Source organism: Spinacia oleracea, chromosome 5, assembly GCF_020520425.1.
Source record: "Spinacia oleracea cultivar Varoflay chromosome 5, BTI_SOV_V1, whole genome shotgun sequence".
NCBI lineage: Eukaryota > Viridiplantae > Streptophyta > Magnoliopsida > Caryophyllales > Amaranthaceae > Spinacia > Spinacia oleracea.
Window position 1 is genome coordinate 27,765,915 of NC_079491.1, and position 18,444 is coordinate 27,784,358.

Here is an 18,444-nt window from a genome sequence, read left to right on the forward strand (position 1 = left end):
TGTGTTTTTAATATGCTTGATTTGGTGGATGTGGATGATGTATTGGTTTTCGAGTTTTCTTTATTTTGATTCCTGATTTTTCTATGGTTTCTTCAGCTCTGCCACATCCTCTCTTTTTTGCATGTTCTTACTAAATTTTCTCTGACTTATCCTTCTGTAGTTCAAATTAAATTTCATTTGTTCTCTTTGATTGATTTATTTCCATGATTTGTGTATTGAAAGTGTTAATTCCTTTCTTGTTGTTTATGGGTTTCGTTTTAATTTTCTCATTTTAGTTTTCTTTTATTAGTCGAGTATTAGTGTTAATTTGTCAAATGTTAACTATCTAAGCTACACATATACTTCCTATAACTCTCATCAACATCTGACTGTAGTAGGAATGCTTAAAAGTAGATAGAAATTTTGACAGATAAACTCTGGATAGCTGGGTTTTCTTTGCAGAATTTCATTTTTGAGTTTTTATTTATTTATTCCCGAGTCTTATTAGTTCTGATTTCTTCCTGTATTTAATTTGTGTTTTTAATATGCTTGATTTGGTGGATGTGGATGATGTATTGGTTTTCGAGTTTTTTTTGTGTTGAATCCCATGTTTTCTCTGGTGTTTTCAGCTCTGCCAAATCCTCTCTTTTTTGCATATGTTCTTACTAATTTTTTCCTAACCGATCCTTCTGCAGTGTCACCCTCTGCATTGTCATCTTTTGTGTGACAATGCAGACGTCCCCTTCTTCTTACAACAGATCCATCTAACAGTCCTGATCACCGTGGAAATATTGCTCAGTTCATCATGGCATCAATGATTACACTTAGTAAGCCATTTATTTTAAAAGTATTCCTTTTAAGTCTGAAACTATTCCCTTTGAGTCTTGTATTGATGTACAAAACAAAAGGCTTATCTATTTTAGCCGGACTATTTTCCTACATGATATACATACAGTATCTAGCTTCTTAGCATTTGGAAATGTGGCACATCCCCTGTACTTTTTCTCTATTAGTTGATAGGTGAGGGGTTATTCTTACTGTGTGAGAATAACTTCGATAAAATTGGATTGGATTAGCATTGTTTGAATGTTGAGCTTCGGACATAGATGTGGTGTCTCTGCTATCTGCAGTTGGATGTAGTTTCGAGATGCTACAGCATATATGCATTCATGCTTTATTAATTTATTTGGTTCATTTATTTGCAACTGCGTCAAATATCAAATGCCAATGTATTGCTGGATATGGTGGTTATTGTTGTGGTCCAGCTGGTCTAGCTTTGGCAGCAGAATCGGCTAAACTTGGATTAAAAGTTGTCTTCTTGGTTACATATCTAACTTAGAGCTCTATGTCGCTTATTAATGCTCTTTTCCTTGGCTTCTTTTCAGTCAGTGGCATCTTTGGTCGGTATATGTCAAATTTAATATTGTCAATTTAAAGAAGTTAACTTTACTTTATCCCCCACTCCCCCTCTTTATTCAACCATCTACTTTGTCCTAATTTATTCTTTTTTTAATCATGGGTTTTCTAGATTGGTTGTTCGGGCTACATTGATTGGGAATCATCCTTGGATTGTCTCTGAAATGTATAATGAAATGTCTCACCCGGCTGAGGTACTTGGAGATACATCTCTTTTTTTCCCACCCCTTGTGATGGAATTACCATTTTACTCTTCCAGTTATTGTTGGGTGGTTAATTTTTTTCTCTCAGAAATAAATCTTTTTTTTATGCTCTTTTTGTAGCATCAGTAATTTTACTTGGAGACTTTTTCCAGTTTTCCCTTGAGAAATTGAATTTATTACTCTTTAATTTCTTTCAAAATACGTGCTAATGAAAGAATACGTCACTGTAAAGCACACTCACAAATTGATGTGTTTATGCTCTTCATGAAACAACAATCCTTTTTTTAGCAACAGACTGGATAAGAGAGGATGTATGAGTTTTATTGAGCATTATCTAACTTGAAAATTCGGTTCTTAATGAGGTTCACCTTCAATTTTCTGTTGGCATGCAAGTAAGATTCAATCCTTCCAATCGTTGAGTTAATGCAAGCCTGCGATAGTCATTTCATATTATTGAGACGGAAGAAAGAAAGTAAAGTTTCTCTTTCCAAACCTTTCAACTCAGTTTTAGTTTCCGTAATTTGGGAGCATTATTGAGATTCTAACTTTTACTGTCGTTCCTTCGTTCTATCTCTTACTCTTTGATTTCAGATTGTTCGTCATTTTAATTTTTTTGCTTTTTTTGTAGATGTTCGGTTGATGAAATGGGTGACGATTCTCTCCTTTTCTCTCTCATCTGATCAAACCCATACTCTACAGAGATGGTAATACTCTCAAACCCTCCATTTAATCTGTTTTTATTTATTTATTTATTTATTTATTTGAGTTTGAATTGACTCTAGCAAAGTTTATGTACCATGTTCAATGTTGAAATCCCAGGTAATTAGGTATGGTATGTAGGTGGCTTTTTATAGGGCTTTATTAGTATCTATGGATCCATCATTTTGATTCTGTTTCTTCGTATAGGCTCTAATTAGCTGTTATTTTCTGAATTTGTGCAATTTGAACTTGTTCATTTCTCTCTCTCTTTAGTTGATTTTCTGGTCTTCTGTTGCTTTTAAAAATATGAAGGTTCTGTTGTTCTTGCGTCATGCTTCTGCTAGAGATCATGTTATTGGACGAGGGAGGGAGGGGGGGCAGAAGAAAGAATAAATGATCTTTTTTCTGACAGTTTTAGATCATGGATTTTAATGTTGAGTGTTTACACTATTCATGGATCATGATAAAAAGAAAGCTCCTGAAATAAGACAGGTTATACTACTGAGCTGTTTGCCAAATTGAAAGAATACATTTATGTTAGTTTTGACTTTCTTATGGCAGTATTCAAGGGCCAACAGTCTAGCTATTTTCTTGAAGTTGTTAAGAGTGATCAAAAGATTACATAAGTGTGCATCTGCAGTTAACATGCTTTTTCATTTCATCAATTCATTTACTTCGCATCTCCTGTCCATTATGGGGGAGGGAACTTGCTAAATTGTTTGTGGAATCTGACAAGTATATAATACAATGCATATGGAAGATTTGGCTGACTTGGAAATGTGATAACAATGATCTGTTTTTCAAGTACTTGATGTTGTTATTTGCAGTAATGTGATGGCTTCTATTGGGACAATATGTTCTTGCTAAGAATAAAATAAATGATATCTACATATCTATGGTTTGAAGTTTTACATATCGATGCATTTAGTTCACATATTAGGGTAAATTATTAAAAATGCAATAGGTGGGTTTCTAATTCTGTCTCATCCAAAATTTATAAAGCCAATGAATGGAGATGGCTACATGCTGAACCACTCTACTCCTGGTGCTATTTTGACTGTATCAGGTTGTTTTGGGTTAGATATGGTTCTGTCCTTTTGTAAAAGTGGGTTGGACTGTTCCATTCATTCAGTTAAGTCTATCAGTTGGACTGACTTGAACTGTCCCACAATACCTGTACAACTGGTTGGTGTTAGGCCGTCTAAAACTTGGTATGTTACCCTGATATAATTTCTCAAGGTACCCCAACATATCAAGATACCATCACTAATATCTTCACAGAGTTAATGCTTTATATAGATTGGGTGTTATCAGTGTTAACTTTAAACGGATTCTCCACACTGTGACTTCCTACATCTGACTACTTCATTTCATTAAAAAATTATACTTCATTTGAAAATGAAGGCTTTGTCGTTAAATTTCTGGATGAAAATACTATCCGAGTTAATACTGACGACGAGACGTTCACCCAATGCTAAAGAGGAGTTTGTGCTTGACCGGGTGTACGGTTCTCATGTTGGACAGTGTAAGCTAGAAATATATTAGTTTAAATGGTTTAGAGGCATGCTTTAGTAGTATCTTTATAAAAGGTAATATTTTGCTGCAGTTGAAGTCTTCACCGATGATCAATCATTTATACAGTCTGCATTTGATAGCTATAATGCATCTGTATTTGCTTAGGGGCAAACTCATTCCGGGAAGGCTTATACTATGGGTTGTCTCACATTATTTCTGTCTCTGTTTGTCTGTCTGTCTATAGTTCTACATGCATTGTTGAATGCTAAAAAAATATAATTATGTTTGTTAAGCTTTATGTTACAGTGCGAATGCTATTAGTTTTCACTTTATGAGTTGGAAAAATGTACTAAAACTATTTTGAGCCACATGCAATGAATACCAGTCTTTGGGGTGTTATTACTTATTACTGGCTTACCATATCTGTAGCAGAACCGCTAGAATTTACTTCCTTCCTTCTGCCTTCCTTAGAGTGAAAGAAAATAGCTTTAATTACCTTTGTCTCAGTTGACTCATTTATACACAATAAAAGAATCTTGTTGGAGAAGTAAAGTTAAATGTGTCAGCCTTAGAGGCTCTTTGACTAATATGGTAATTTGTTGCCAGTTGTCAATTGTCATCACACACAGACCATGATTTCCAACACTCAGTGCATCCTGTTAGCGACATTGTCATATTGTGTGAGAAAATCCTTATGTTTTCAACCAGTAGGGAGTCACAGGGTGGGGAATCCTTCAAAAGTACAGTTGAACATATGACTGGTAGCTAGAAAAAGCTTAACTTTGTTCGAAGTATTAGTTTACTTTAACAAGAAAATGTATTTTTCAGCTGCTGAAAGTCAAGGATGAAGAGGAAGCAGGAATAGGCAGAGGTGATCTTTGAGCTTTATCTGTGTTCAATATAAGCACGTAGGTGACAATTGGCTTTCTGGTGAGCTCCCAAGCTTTATCTATGGCATGGCTTCGTTCGAGCAGCTCTCAATACCTTGCAACAATTTCTCTGGCCCATTTCTTGATGTCTTAGATAAGCTAACCAAATTAGAGAAATTCGTGATAACGATGTCCAAAAGACAGGCTGACCAGTGACCACCCGACGCCTAACATTTTCAGCACTTCGCGAGCAACTATTTCCATATATTAAATAGCCTCGTGATTTGCATTGCGTTTTGGTAATTATTTTTTATACCGTGTGCATTTATGCATTGACAATGTATAAATGTTTCTGTATTTTTCTGACAATGCATAGAAAAGTTTAGTTTCTACTGTAAAAAGAGACTGATTATGTGGTGTGGATCGGTTTTTCATTGGTGGGTTTTTTATAACTAGGAAAACAAGTTTCTATGGATAAATAAATCTATACGAGTTGTGAGGTGAGACAAATTATTTGGCAAAAGCTCCACCGTCTCGTAATATTTGAATTTTCATAGTTGTATCTATGAAATTAGTTATAAATGTGTGTCTTTGATTTGATTTTAACTGAACTATATTAAACTTGTGTTGCAATAGGATCTTCCATAAAGATCATGATCATTGCTGATAAAAAAGCAACAAGCAGCAAAATTTGAATATTATTTTGTAGTTAAAATTTTTGTTCTCTCTGTAATGTTGCGATTCGTTTATTGATTTGTTAGATTAGTCTTTGTTCTCTCCGTATTTCTCAAGATTTGTTGGATTATTGAATATATGAGTGACTTACACTTTTTGATTTCACCTGTGAATACAAATATAGTAACTTTCAAATTGTAATAACTATATTATGACAATAATAATTTCACAAAAAAAATTTGCTAACTTGGGGGACGGCGCGCGTTAGCGCGTCGGCCAACAACTAGTTGAATCAAAAGTACATACTTCAATGTTGTTAAATTATTTTGTACAATTCATGTAATACTTTTGTTTTGATAGATAAGGAGAAAACACATTGGACGGGTAACCCTTAAATAATCACTGTTCAAAATCGAAAGTAACCGCTAGCTATTACAAGGCTAAAGAGACATTGAATCTGCCGCTAACTCGCGAAGTGACCTACATTCGATATCCTGTGTGACATTCTATTTGCTGCTCTCTCTATATATGTGTTATAACCAAGTGTTGAAGGCCTTTGATATCGTTGATTGTAGTATTCATAACGTTGCCGAACATGTACGAGGTTCTGAATCTTAAGTTGATCACAAATTCTTATTTATAATAGTTGTACAATAATTATTGCACAACGGAGTAAAAGTTAACTCAAAATGCTTAAAAGTTATGCTTAAAAGTTATGCTTATATGTGTAAAAGTTATCTAATTTTTAGTGATAAATTTTTTCATTTTAATAAAATTTATTTCTTCAAAATCTCTAATAATGTATAAAATTAATCATTTAATCCTTTAAAATGTTTATCTATCAACTTTTTTTACCAATATAAAAGTTAATCAAAACTAGATTAAAGTTACAAAAAATGGGTTAAAGTTATTTTGGTGTACAATAAATTTATTGTACACCTTGTGCGCGCAAGACTTTTTGTAAGTTGATTTACTTGATGATTTCTTTTCTAACATTTTTACAAATATTATCAACACCAATGAGTAATACTTCCTCCGTCTTTTAATACTCGCAACGTTTGTTAGTTTCACGCATGCCGATGCACAACTTTGATCATTTATATCTTAAATTCTCTTTATGCAAAAATTATAAAAAGTTGATATTTTGAAAATACACATTGAGACGAATCTAACAAGATCCCACATGATTACGTTTTATCTTATATAAAAAACACTACGAATAGTCAAAGTAGATTATATGAATAGTGACAAAAGTCTAAACGTTGCGAGTATTAAAAGACGGAGGAAATATGTACTACTTCGTAATAATCTCAGTTCTATACAGTATCTATAAGTTCAATAAGGCCTAAAAACAAGACAAAAAAAAGTAAAACAAAAACAGAAAAACCTGGACCTGGAGCTACTTCGGTCAAGGCTAGGCATCACCAAGCCTTGTCAGGCCTAACCCGTGACGAGTCGCTGCAGCATAAGAGCATCTCATAAACTCATTAGCCTGCACATTTTTCAAACCACCAGCACCGGTACCGGGTGATCACCATAATTACAGTCCAAAAACATGCACCACTTATAGTCCTAATTCATGCTCGGTTCATTTCTCAGATGAAAACAGAGATTTTTAATCTGACTAAACAGACAGAATTTCCTAACCCATAACTGACGCGGGGCTTTTTATTCAAGAACGTAGGATATTCCTCACTGATAGCAAAATCTGGCAGCAATCACAGGTTCCTCAAAATGATGCAGTCTTTCTCTTTAAGCAAATCCCTAATCAAATTCCTGTCTAGACGTTAAAAAACATCATATTTCATTCTTATCTGTGAAGCTGTACTACTGTATTAGTATGGTTATGAACCGACAAAGCAGCATAAATAAACATCAATCTCAATCTCACTTGTGAAGCTGTATTAGTACGGCACAAATCAACATAAATAAACATCATATCTCAATCTATGTAATACAATTTGTGCATGGAAATTGTGCAAGGTAGATAAATAATCAAAATCCTTATAACACAGATTTAATTGAAGTCAGCAGCCCGACGTATCAATCAATGAAGAACAACACTTTTGAATGTCTGCTTAAAGAAAAGAAAAACACTCTTTTTAGAAAAGATTCCAACAGCTAAAACCAAATCACACACTGATTCATTTAAAATGGTTTCCTGAACAGACTATCTGTTAATTATTGTATGACAGCATTTACGTAACTGCTATTGCATAGTAATAACCGTGTATTAGGATCCTCTCCATTTCTTTTCATCCATTTCCTAGCTTAAGAATTCACAAACCCCCCGTATTTTAGCTATTCTATACACGTTATTATAAAAAATAAAAAATAAAAAAGAATTCCCAAGAATCCCCTATTTCCCCCCTTCATGCATTCACAACCTTTGATTAAGAAATGGACCATCCATTTCTTTTAGGAAACCAGACAAAGGTTCATGTCTCCATGGATTCCAAGGTCTTAAGGGTAGAGATATTGAGATAATGACTCATTTTTCTGAGCCCAAAGCAGTGAATAGGGCATGACTGCAAAACCCTCGCAGCCTCCCCAGCAAATTGATTAAAACATTATCCTTTTAAGTTCTAACAAAGTTTATCCAGTCAAGAAGAACACTATGGTCTATGAAATAATACCTAACAAGAGGAGCAAACCCCTAAATACACGAAAAGGCACACAATTCGGCACATCAAAAATAAAAGACGGCTATTCATTAACATACATTTGAGTGATTTGTCTAAAAGAAGGCAGAGGTAGCTACTTTAACATCATCCATGGAAGCTGTAAAGCCCTGGACTGACTTTACCACACACACACAACACACAAACAGGAATAGAGAAAGGAGTTGTTGATTACTAGGACTCAACGGTCAAGGATTACAAAATGCAGTAGCTTTAGGCTACAACTCTCAGGTAAGTAACTTGAGGTTACTACTCTCCAATTCACCAATAAATTCTCAATCCATTTCCCCACCTCTCCTCTCTTATTTATACAAACTAAGAAGTAAACAACAAGTACAAAACATTAATGCTTCCTCTGCTTTCTTTGTCAGTTTGTGCCAACTGCTGTCCCTGCTGTAGCTGTGTTGTTGTTGTGGTTGTGGTGCCTCTCCCCTCTTCTGTTGCGCCTGTAATAGACCAACATAGGTGGGTCAGTGTTGGTATGGTCCATTACAACACCCCGCCCCCAAACCAACACCTTGTCCTCAAGGTGGAAGTCCGGAAAACGGTCATTGATCAAGCCTGCCACTTCCCACGTAGCATCAAATGAGGGCAAGCCTTTCCATTTGATCAAGACCATGGTTTCTTTCCCCACACTTGCACGCACATCCAGCAGGTCCTCTGGCTCCACCATCAACTCCAACTCAGAAGTAAGTTGATCAGGCAAGGATGATGCAGTCACCACTTCTCCAACTGCTCGTTTCAGCTGTGAAACATGGAATACCGGGTGAATTTTACTGGTGGGAGGTAACCTGAGTTTATAGGCGACCACACCAATCTTCTGTATAATCTCGAATGGGCCATAAAAGCGGGCTGACAATTTCTCATTGGGCCTCTTGGCTAACGAACGTTGCCGATATGGTTGTAATTTCAGAAAGACTTTGTCCCCCACTTCAAAACTCTCATTCCTTCTTCTTTTGTCAGCATTATCTTTCATGATTTGTTGGGCACGCAGCAGGTTGAGTTTGAGTTCATCTAAAACTCCATCTCTTTCACGTATTAACTCATCCAAGGAATCAACTGGTGTCTGCCTTGCCTCCATCCTCATTAGACGTGGTGGATCCCTGCCATATACAATTCTAAAAGGGGTCATGCTAGTGGATATGTGAGGTGAGGTATTGTAAGAGTACTCAGCCCACGATAACCACTTAGCCCATTCCTTCGGTTTCTCACCCGCAAAACAACGCAAATATGTTTCCAGCCCCTTGTTAACGTTTTCCGATTGTCCATCCGTTTGGGGATGGTACGAAGTACTCCTCTTCAAATCGGTGCCATGTAATTTGAACAACTCACGCCAAAAAATGCTGAGAAACACTCTATCCCTGTCTGAGATAATTGAAGCAGGGAAGCCGTGCAACTTCACAATATCACGAATGAAAGCTGCTGCCACAGACAATGCGGTGAATGGGTGCCTAAGCACAATGAAGTGAGCATACTTTGACAATCTATCAACCACAACCAATATTGTATCAACCCCTTTGGAGAGAGGCAACCCCTCAATAAAGTCCATGCTAATGTCTTCCCATACCGCCACGGGTACAGGTAATGGTTGCAACAAGCCAGCGGGTTGCTGTTGCGAGTGTTTGTTTTGTTGGCATACTCCGCACTCCCGTACATACCTAGCTACACTTTTTCTCATCCCCCGCCAAAACCACTCCGAGGTGAGACGGAGGTAAGTCTTAACCTCACCGGAGTGCCCTCCAACGGGTGAGTCATGATACTCACGAAGCAGTAGGGGAATAAAAGCGGAGAGGTGTGACAACACTGTTCGCCCTTTATACAACAACTTCTCACCCACCAACGTGAACCCCGCCAACTGTTTTCCCTCCCTAAGCTCCTGTTTAATCCTTCCCAGCCCTTCATCTGCCTTGATTTCTTCCTCTAATGTATCCCAATTTATCCCCTGTGAAGTCAGCAATGCACCCAATTCCAGTGTGCCAATTTCAAGCTCTCCTTCTCCTTTCCTCGAGAGTGCATCAGCCACTCGGTTAGATGATCCGGGTTTATATTGTATGTCAAAATCAAAGCCAATCAACTTCCGAACCCATTTTTGATAATCAGCCCCGATTTCTCGCTGTTGGGTGATGTGCCGTAGACTTTGCTGGTCGGTTCTGATCACAAAGTGTCTCCCAAGGAGGTAATGCTTCCATTTTTCCACGGCCAAACAGATTGCCATTAGTTCTTTTTCGTATATGGACCTCCCTCTCGCTCTTGGCCCGAGCACACGACTATAATAAGCGATTGGGCGGCCTTCCTGCATCATCACAGCCCCCAATCCGTAGCCCGACGCATCTGTCTCCACCACGAACTCCTTACTAAAGTTTGGCATAGCTAGTACAGGGGCGGTAGTCATGGCTCTCTTCAGCTCTTCAAAAGCCTGTGTGGCTGCTTCACTCCACCCGAAATTGTCCTTCCTCAATTGTTCAGTGAGGGGATGTGCAATGTGGGCGTAACCGGCAATAAACTTTCGGTAATAACCCGTGAGACCTAGGAAACCCCGAAGCTCCCTCAAATTTTTCGGTGTGCTCCATTCTTTCATGGCTCTGATTTTTTCTTGGTCTACAGACACACCATGGCTGGATATTACATGCCCGAGATAGGCTACCTCTTCCTTCCCGAACTCACACTTTTTGAAATTCGCAAACAACTGATTTTTTTCCAGTAATGACAACACTAATTGCATATGCTTCACATGGTCAGTTTCACAAGAACTATATACCAATATATCATCAAAAAAGACAAGAACAAATTTCCTCAAGTATGGTCGGAATACCTCATTCATAAGTGACTGGAACGTCGCCGGAGCGTTGGTGAGGCCGAACGGCATCACCAAGAATTCATAGTGACCCTCGTGGGTGCGGAAGGCCGTCTTGTGTGTATCTTCCGGTTTCACAAGAATATGATGGTAACCGGCTCGCAAGTCTAGCTTTGAGAACACCTTAGCACCGTGCAACTCATCAAGGAGTTCATCAATTACGGGGATTGGATATTTATCAGGAACGGTCTCTTTATTGAGGGCCCTGTAATCCACACAGAATCGCCAAGAGCCGTCTTTTTTTTTAACTAACAACACGGGACTCGAGAAAGGACTGGTGGATGGCTTGATGATTCCGGCTTCTAACATCTCTCGGATTAGCCGCTCTATCTCATCCTTCTGCACTTGAGGGTATCTATATGGTCGAACACCAACTGGATCACTACCTTCCTTCATGACAATCGAGTGTTCATGCCCTCGGCTCGGCGGTAACCCTTTCGGAAGCCCAAAGATGCCTTGAAATTTTCCCAGAACCTCGTGCAAGAACAAGGGTACAGTTGGCCCTTCACTGGTGATTTCCTCCACTTGGTTAAACTCCAGTAAAATCCCTCCCCCTTCTCTCCTGATTACTTTCAGCATTGCCTTCAAGGAGATTAATGATTTAGCTAGTGACGGATCCCCTTTCAATGTTACAGTCACACCCTTATCCTGATACTTCATAACCTGTGTTTTCCAGTTGGTGATCACCGGTCCTAGCTTCTCTAACCACTGAATGCCCAGTATTACATCCGAATTTCCCAACTCCAGAGGCAAGAAATCTTCTTCTATTTCAATTTCTGAGTTCAATTTCAGTTTCACCTGCTTACAAATTCCTTTACCTTTCACTGCCTCACCATTACCAAGTGACACTCCAAACCCCATTGACTCCATAATAGGTACCTTTAATTTTTCCACCGCCCGGAGCGAAATGAAGTTGTGGGTGGCTCCGGGATCCACCATCACCACCACCTCGCCGTCTTCGATGCGCCCGACCAATTTAAGTGTCTTCGGGTTGGTAAGGCCTACAATCGAATTAATTGAGAGTGTTGTCGGTATCTCCTCCTTTCTCTGCTCCTCCAGCGAATAAAACTCACCACCGACTTCCTCTCCGGTCAGCTCCTCTCCACCGTCCTCCTCATCCACCAACAAAACATTCATCTCCCTCTTCTTACACTGGTGGCCGATGCTCCACCTTTCATCACACCTAAAACATAAGCCTTTAGACTTTTTTTCCTGTAATTCACGCTCAGTCAATCGTCTTGTTTCTCCAATGCCGGAAAATCGCGAGTTTACTGTAGCAGAACGAGGTGGGTTGGTGTTTGGGGAGGATCCGTAGGATCCACTTGAGTTGACTGGTTTGAGGTACGTGTTTTTTGACAGTGGGTTATACTGGGATGGGTTTAAAACATGGTTCTGGGCCCCTGAGGTTGTTGGTGTTGGGTTAGTGGCTATTGGGCTTTTACTGAAATATGAGAATTGTCCACTCCTGCTATTCCCATACCCACTTCTTCGTACCCGGTTACGTTCTTCAACCCGAGTAGCTAGATCCATCGCTTCATCCAGTGTATACGGGTTTAGAACCCGAATTTCAGCTTTAATATCATCTTTAAGCCCATTCACAAATTGCCCAAGCATTATACTCTCTGGAACGTCATCTAGAGGAGATGCTAGGTCAATGAACTGCCTCACGTAGTCAGCCACCGTGGTGGTTTGAGCCGTCGCCAACCATTGTTCGTGCAAAGTTCCAGCATTAGTGGGGCGAAACTTTGCCAAAACTCGAGCTTTCAACTCCGGCCAGCTTCTCATCGGTCTCCGGCGTGATTCAAACGTGAACCACCTCAGCGCATCCCCCTCCATTGACACCACCGCGGCATCCATTTTCTCAGTCTCTGTTAACTTGTAAAAGTCAAAGTATTTTTCACCACGAAGAATCCAGCCGTCTGGATCGCTACCTTCAAACAGAGGCATATCCAATTTCCGATACTTCCAGTGACCGCCGTTCCCCCCACCTCCATCGTCGAACCCACCTCTCCCAAAGTTCCTGCCAATCCGCCTCGGTGGGTTCATTTGATTTTCCGAGTACTCCTCCTCCTCCAAGGTCTGAGCAGGGGGTCTGTTAGCCAATAAAGCCTTCACCTCTTCTTGAAATTTCTCCTGGTTCCTTTTCATCAACGCCAGTTGCGTCTCTTGGTCCTCTCTAAATCTATCAATTCTGCCTTCTAGGCGGATGGTAGCTGCATCTACCGTTTCTTGATTTTTCTGTGTGTCCTCCGCGCTCTTGGCCATGAATTGCTCAGCAAGATTCTTTTGGAAGGTCTCCATACTCTCTGTTAAGAGCTGCTGCACCCTCCCTTCCAAGGTGTTCATCCGTTGCCCTACTTCTGTGAGCCCTCCTTCCAAGGCCTCAAATCTCAGCGAATTTGAAAGCACCATGGCTACCCTTCTTCCTCAGGACGTGGCTGCTCTGATACCAAGTGTAAAGCCCTGGACTGACTTTACCACACACACACAACACACAAACAGGAATAGAGAAAGGAGTTGTTGATTACTAGGACTCAACGGTCAAGGATTACAAAATGCAGTAGCTTTAGGCTACAACTCTCAGGTAAGTAACTTGAGGTTACTACTCTCCAATTCACCAATAAATTCTCAATCCATTTCCCTTCCTCTCCTCTCTTATTTATACAAACTAAGAAGTAAACAACAAGTACAAAACATTAATGCTTCCTCTGCTTTCTTTGTCAGTTTGTGCCAACTGCTGTCCCTGCTGTAGCTGTGTTGTTGTTGTGGTTGTGGTGCCTCTCCCCTCTTCTGTTGCGCCTATAATAGACCAACATAGGTGGGTCAGTGTTGGTATGGTCCATTACAGAAGCTAAGACATCTTAAATGCTAACAACGAGCTTCTCAAACCAAATAGATAACAAAAGCCTCTGGGTGGCTGAGAGTGACAGGGAGAGGATTTGGGGTGAGTGCAAGCTGGCACGGAGAGATAGGAGGGAGTTAAGGAAGATAAACAGGGTAAGAAACTAAGAATCCTCATGGCAACAAGCAAATTAGGGTTCACACGAGTCTGTTTATAGTCGCGACTGTTGTCATAGACAACAAGGGCGTTTAGGCTTCCAGGAAAAACTTCGAATTGGGAGGGCGATCCTCCCGGTGAACTGACCGTACCCCAAACCGAAACAGGTGAACTGTTGATTGGCAGATATGTGGTACCTTCGTTGCTATTTTTATACTCAAGGTTTCAGAGAAACAAACATGAATCTTCCACGATCAGCACACCTAAGAGCTGAGTTAGTTAGTGGAATCAGGTATTAAGCCTTGTGGTGGACTAACAACACACATTCAAAGATATAATGTTAGATACTTGAGCGCAATGCTCGATGTTACACAAGCCATGTTGGAAATTCTTGTTGAGAAAACAAAAGAAAAGAGTGAAAAATGTAAAGTGAGAAATGTCTCACATTGTAGGATATCAATCCACTCCCTTGTTTATATACTGGGATATGAGTATACTTCTTATTTGAGAAAGTGGAAGGGAAACCTTTTGGATACACACCCGCGCGAGGTCGGGCCTTAGGTCTGCGGCTTTTGAGTACCCTTCCTTTTTGGGTTACTCATTGTTATGGTAATCTTATCGTTGTTACAACATTTATTCTGTAACCGTTGGGAATTGATTAAGACTTAATCACCCATTATTCCCTCCTATTAACTCCCCTTTTGTGTGTTGCAATTCCTAACCTCTATTATATTTATTCGTTACTTCTTTTTCCAGGTTTATTATCCCTCAAAAAATACGGAAACAAAAATACATTTATCCCCGCAAAATTATTTTGGGTTTTAGGCAAGTATTTTGTACTTCATTCGGGTGTATGAGTGAACACAAATTCCGGAGCGGTGCTAATCATGGAGGGCGACCGCTTTTGTTATACTCCACCAGGAGGTAGCGAGGAATCGTTTTTTAGGACTTTGGTATTCCACGACGAAATAATTGTTCATTTGTTCATTGGCATTATTCAGATAAAGTTTTCTAGTTATTTAAATTCGCAACAAACCACACCCATTGCTCACCTTACCATCTCAAACCAAGTCCTTAGAAGAGTTGTCGTTTATGTTACTCGAACACTTCACTTCACCTTAAGTTGAGTCAGCTACTTGCACACATATAAGCGTAAGACAAAAATACTCGAGTCCATGTAACACAGGTTTTGAGGCAGGAAAAGGTTGAAGAATAGGTATTCTGTTGGGGACATCAACCCTAAGAGCCCTGACACAGTAATGTGACATAAAACTATAAATTAATTACTTTCGTGAAAAAATATAACCTTGGAGACCAAATAATATACACCAAACATGCCACAGAGCATATATACCAGTTCCCAACTAGGCGATGGAACTAAGTGCAATCTCTCCAAGTTTACCCACAAAATTTTGAAGTAATCTGTAGGACTTAAGGAGTAGCAATATGCAGGTGAGTGAACCTATTGGCGGAACTATATCTATATATGACAGGAATTCTTGATATCTATATAAAGCAGAATGAGTACTTTGACGACAACGGCTACTAATGACGAAGAAAGACCCACAACTTCTACACATTGAAGAATCAACGTGTCCAAATTTGGAAAGGGGGATTCAGAATACACAAATACCCTAAAAAAAAGAAGTTAAAGACCTCATACTTGTGTTTCTTACCTATGATAGGCAGCAGGGACTGAATAATACTCCCTCCGACCCAAAATTATAGTCCTGTTATCCAAATTGGGCGTCCCTCCGTCCCAAAATTATAGTCCTGTTTTCCAAATCGAGCGTCCCAAAATTATAGTCTTGTTTCTAATTTGGGCTAAGGTCCCCACTTTCTCATGTACTATATTAATAAAAAATGCATTGAAAACCCCACTCATGTGCTATATTCCACTTTCATATGTATTATATTCTCTTTTCCACGTACTTTATTCCACTTTTCCATGCAACTCAATAATCATTTGTACTTTATTCCACTTTTCCATGTACTATATTCTATTTTTCTTAAACCCCGTGGCTTTTGTCAAACGAGACCATAAATATGGGACGGAGGGAGTAGCATTTAACCATCGTTCACAAAGGAGATGAATTTGAGCCACCAGGATAATCTAGTCAAAATGAACAATCAAGCTAATACGGTAAAAGTAGTGATGTCAACTTGCAGAGCCCTACAGTTAATTGTTCAATCGTTATGTCTACTGCCTAGCACTAGATCATGCAAAAAGATTTCCATGATTGTGCCCTTATTTATGATTGAGTAACTCTATTGTGATCTATAGATAATGACATGTGGAGTAATTTCAACAATTTGATTTGAGGACAAACCATACCTCCTTTGACATCAGTAGGGGAAAAAGGTATAAAAAAAGGCCTGTCCCACCACCGGGAGAACCTGAAGCCTGAAGGTGAAATATTCATTAGAAATACAAAGTATGTTATTAGAATTTTCCTTTCCATTTCCTAGTCTGCATGTGCTGATTGCTAGAGCTGGGTGTAATAAATTGTACGATCGAGGAGAGAATGTGTTGTGTCAAAAGAGATTTGTAAGTAAAGATTTAGAGAGAGAATGAACAAGTATCCTAGTAACCATTACTAACCGTAATGCAAACAAGTCAAACCATAGAGATCTATAATGAAGCTGGCATCTTTTAGTAAAACTTTTAAGTCTCAAGTCTCAACTAACAATTCTAATAACCATAATAATGTGGAAAACGGGCTAACAATACGTATATATGCTATGTATAACAAAGCAAGTTTTCATAACAAGTTAACAACAGCATGATAGTTAAATTAAATTATTAATATATAGGCATATATAGCACAATGGAAATTGTACCAAAAACAGGATGAAGTCTAAAGTCAAGTATAGATCTTGAATCGTTAAAATAGCAGTTTTCAACAACAATACATTAACAAAAAAAAATCATCCAGATGAGTCAACCATTTTTTTCCATCATTCTTTTAGCAACTCGAGCCTATGAGAATATATTAGTGGCTGTTATGGTGAAATTACTGAATTTAATAACCAAATGTTGCATGCTAAAAATAAAATGCAAGCTTACCTAGCATCAAGCGGTATTAGAGTATGGTTTCACTATCCTATAGTTAGCTTCTCCAAACAAATACCTGCATGTTTGGAATAAACTTCATGGACTTCCTTGAATGGTAGCACAAACTTCTCCAAGAACTTTGACTCGGTGTATGATACGGCAGAAACAAGAGAGTAATCCAACGTAATCAAACCTTTCTCCTTCAAGACTAGGAGGGTCTTATGTCTCGGTACTATTCTCTTCTCCAAGCTACAAGTAAACAAGGAACACGTCTTTGCCAAGAAACTAGGCTTGTAACCCAGCTCATTCATGAAAAACCCCAACCTTTTCTTGAGGTTAGCTTCGGAAAGTGCCAACAGAAAAGGACTTGATATTGTGAGAGTTACAACATCAGACTCAGTCCACCCAAAGCTCTTAAATATTTGTCTTTTCGACTCAACAGTCGTTTCTTTAAGAGAGTTCAACAACATAATACCTAACAAGAAACGGGGCGAATCTCTAGGAATCCCCAACTTCTCTTCAACCCTAATCAATGCATCCTGGGTAAATTCAGTTTTCCGGAGAAAGGGAAATGGGTTCCTAAGTAGCTGTTTCCGGATTAATTCAATGGGGATCCCATGATTCATTAGCAACGCTACATTAGGCACCAAAAGTTTGGAAACAGATAAAAGCCTGATACGAGGAGATTTCATAATCGAAATTACATGGAGATCACAACCCATAATCTCCTTCAAAGCTTGAAATGCTGGAATAATTTTGGTATCCAACCCCATAAAAAATATTGAAGGATTCACCTTGACAACCTCAACAATATCGGATACAGAAAACCCCATTTTCTGAAAAGCTAGGGTCTTGGGAATTAGGGTCTTTTCAACATTACTGAACAAAATTAGGGGATCTGAAACTACAGCAGTTCGAATATGACATTGTTCCAATCCATTTTGTTTGAGAAATTTAACAACGGAATTAGAATTTTCAACAAATTCGAAATCACTGACCTTTTTCGCACCTCGAGCTAGACGACTGCGGACGAGCTTAGTGTAAGTGGAAAGAGCTTGTTGCTTGGAAAACCCTAAAAAATCGACCAAGTAATTCGCGAAATCAGGGTTGCATTCTGCTGAGGTTGAAGTTGAGTAGAGAAGGAGATGACGGAAACCATGGAAGAAATTCAGGCGCTGGGCTCCATTGTAGTTGCTGTGAAATTTGAGCATTCTTCCCAAAGGCCAACCCCAAGACCGAACTAGCATTAAATTCATTCTCTCTGGATGATGTTTTTTTTGTCTATGGACACATTACACATATGGTTAGCCGAAAAAAAAAAAAAAAAAAAAAATTATCAGACAAAATGAGTTCACGTGGATTCAGTTAAGTTTAGACAAGTTTAGTTAAGTTTGAATAATATTCCGTATAAGTTCAGAAAAAATTAAGGTTTTGCAGACATTTTTACATACGAATAAGTTTTTTTTTCAAATAAAATAAGTTCAGATAAAATAAGTCGAA

At 38.8% G+C, this 18,444-nt stretch overlaps 1 protein-coding gene across 12 annotated transcripts; it reads right to left on the bottom strand.

Moving 5' to 3' along the window:
• Nucleotides 1-6,525: 6,525 nt before the first annotated feature.
• Nucleotides 6,526-18,230, bottom strand: LOC110791463 (transcription termination factor MTERF4, chloroplastic-like). Of its 12 annotated transcripts, none has more exons than XM_056830105.1 (3): nucleotides 17,021-18,230; nucleotides 16,225-16,293; nucleotides 6,526-7,120 (listed from the first exon to the last, which is right to left on the bottom strand). In XM_056830105.1, exons 1-3 carry the CDS (start codon nucleotides 18,198-18,200, stop codon nucleotides 7,086-7,088), a joined length of 1,284 nt encoding a protein of 427 aa, XP_056686083.1. In that variant the 5' UTR covers nucleotides 18,201-18,230; the 3' UTR covers nucleotides 6,526-7,085. The 12 variants fall into 12 exon arrangements, 10 of the variants coding, with proteins under 10 accessions (XP_056686083.1, XP_056686084.1, XP_056686085.1 ...); XM_056830106.1 differs by having other exon boundaries at nucleotides 6,526-7,132; XM_056830104.1 differs by lacking the exon at nucleotides 6,526-7,120 and adding an exon at nucleotides 13,556-13,690.
• Between the last annotated feature and the right edge of the window lie 214 nt (nucleotides 18,231-18,444).

What these genes read in the sequence shown, in the direction of transcription:
- LOC110791463 (XM_056830104.1), bottom strand. Translation starts at nt 18,200, where the DNA reads ATGAATTTAATGCTAGTTCGGTCTTGGGGTTGGCCTTTGGGAAGAATG. An exon ending in AGTTTATTCCAAACATGCAG is followed by an intron (nt 16,294 to 17,020) that starts GTATTTGTTTGG and finishes TTTCACCTTCAG; the next exon opens with GCTTCAGGTTCTCCCGGTGG. An exon ending in CCCTACTGATGTCAAAGGAG is followed by an intron (nt 13,691 to 16,224) that starts GTATGGTTTGTC and finishes GGTCTATTATAG; the next exon opens with GCGCAACAGAAGAGGGGAGA.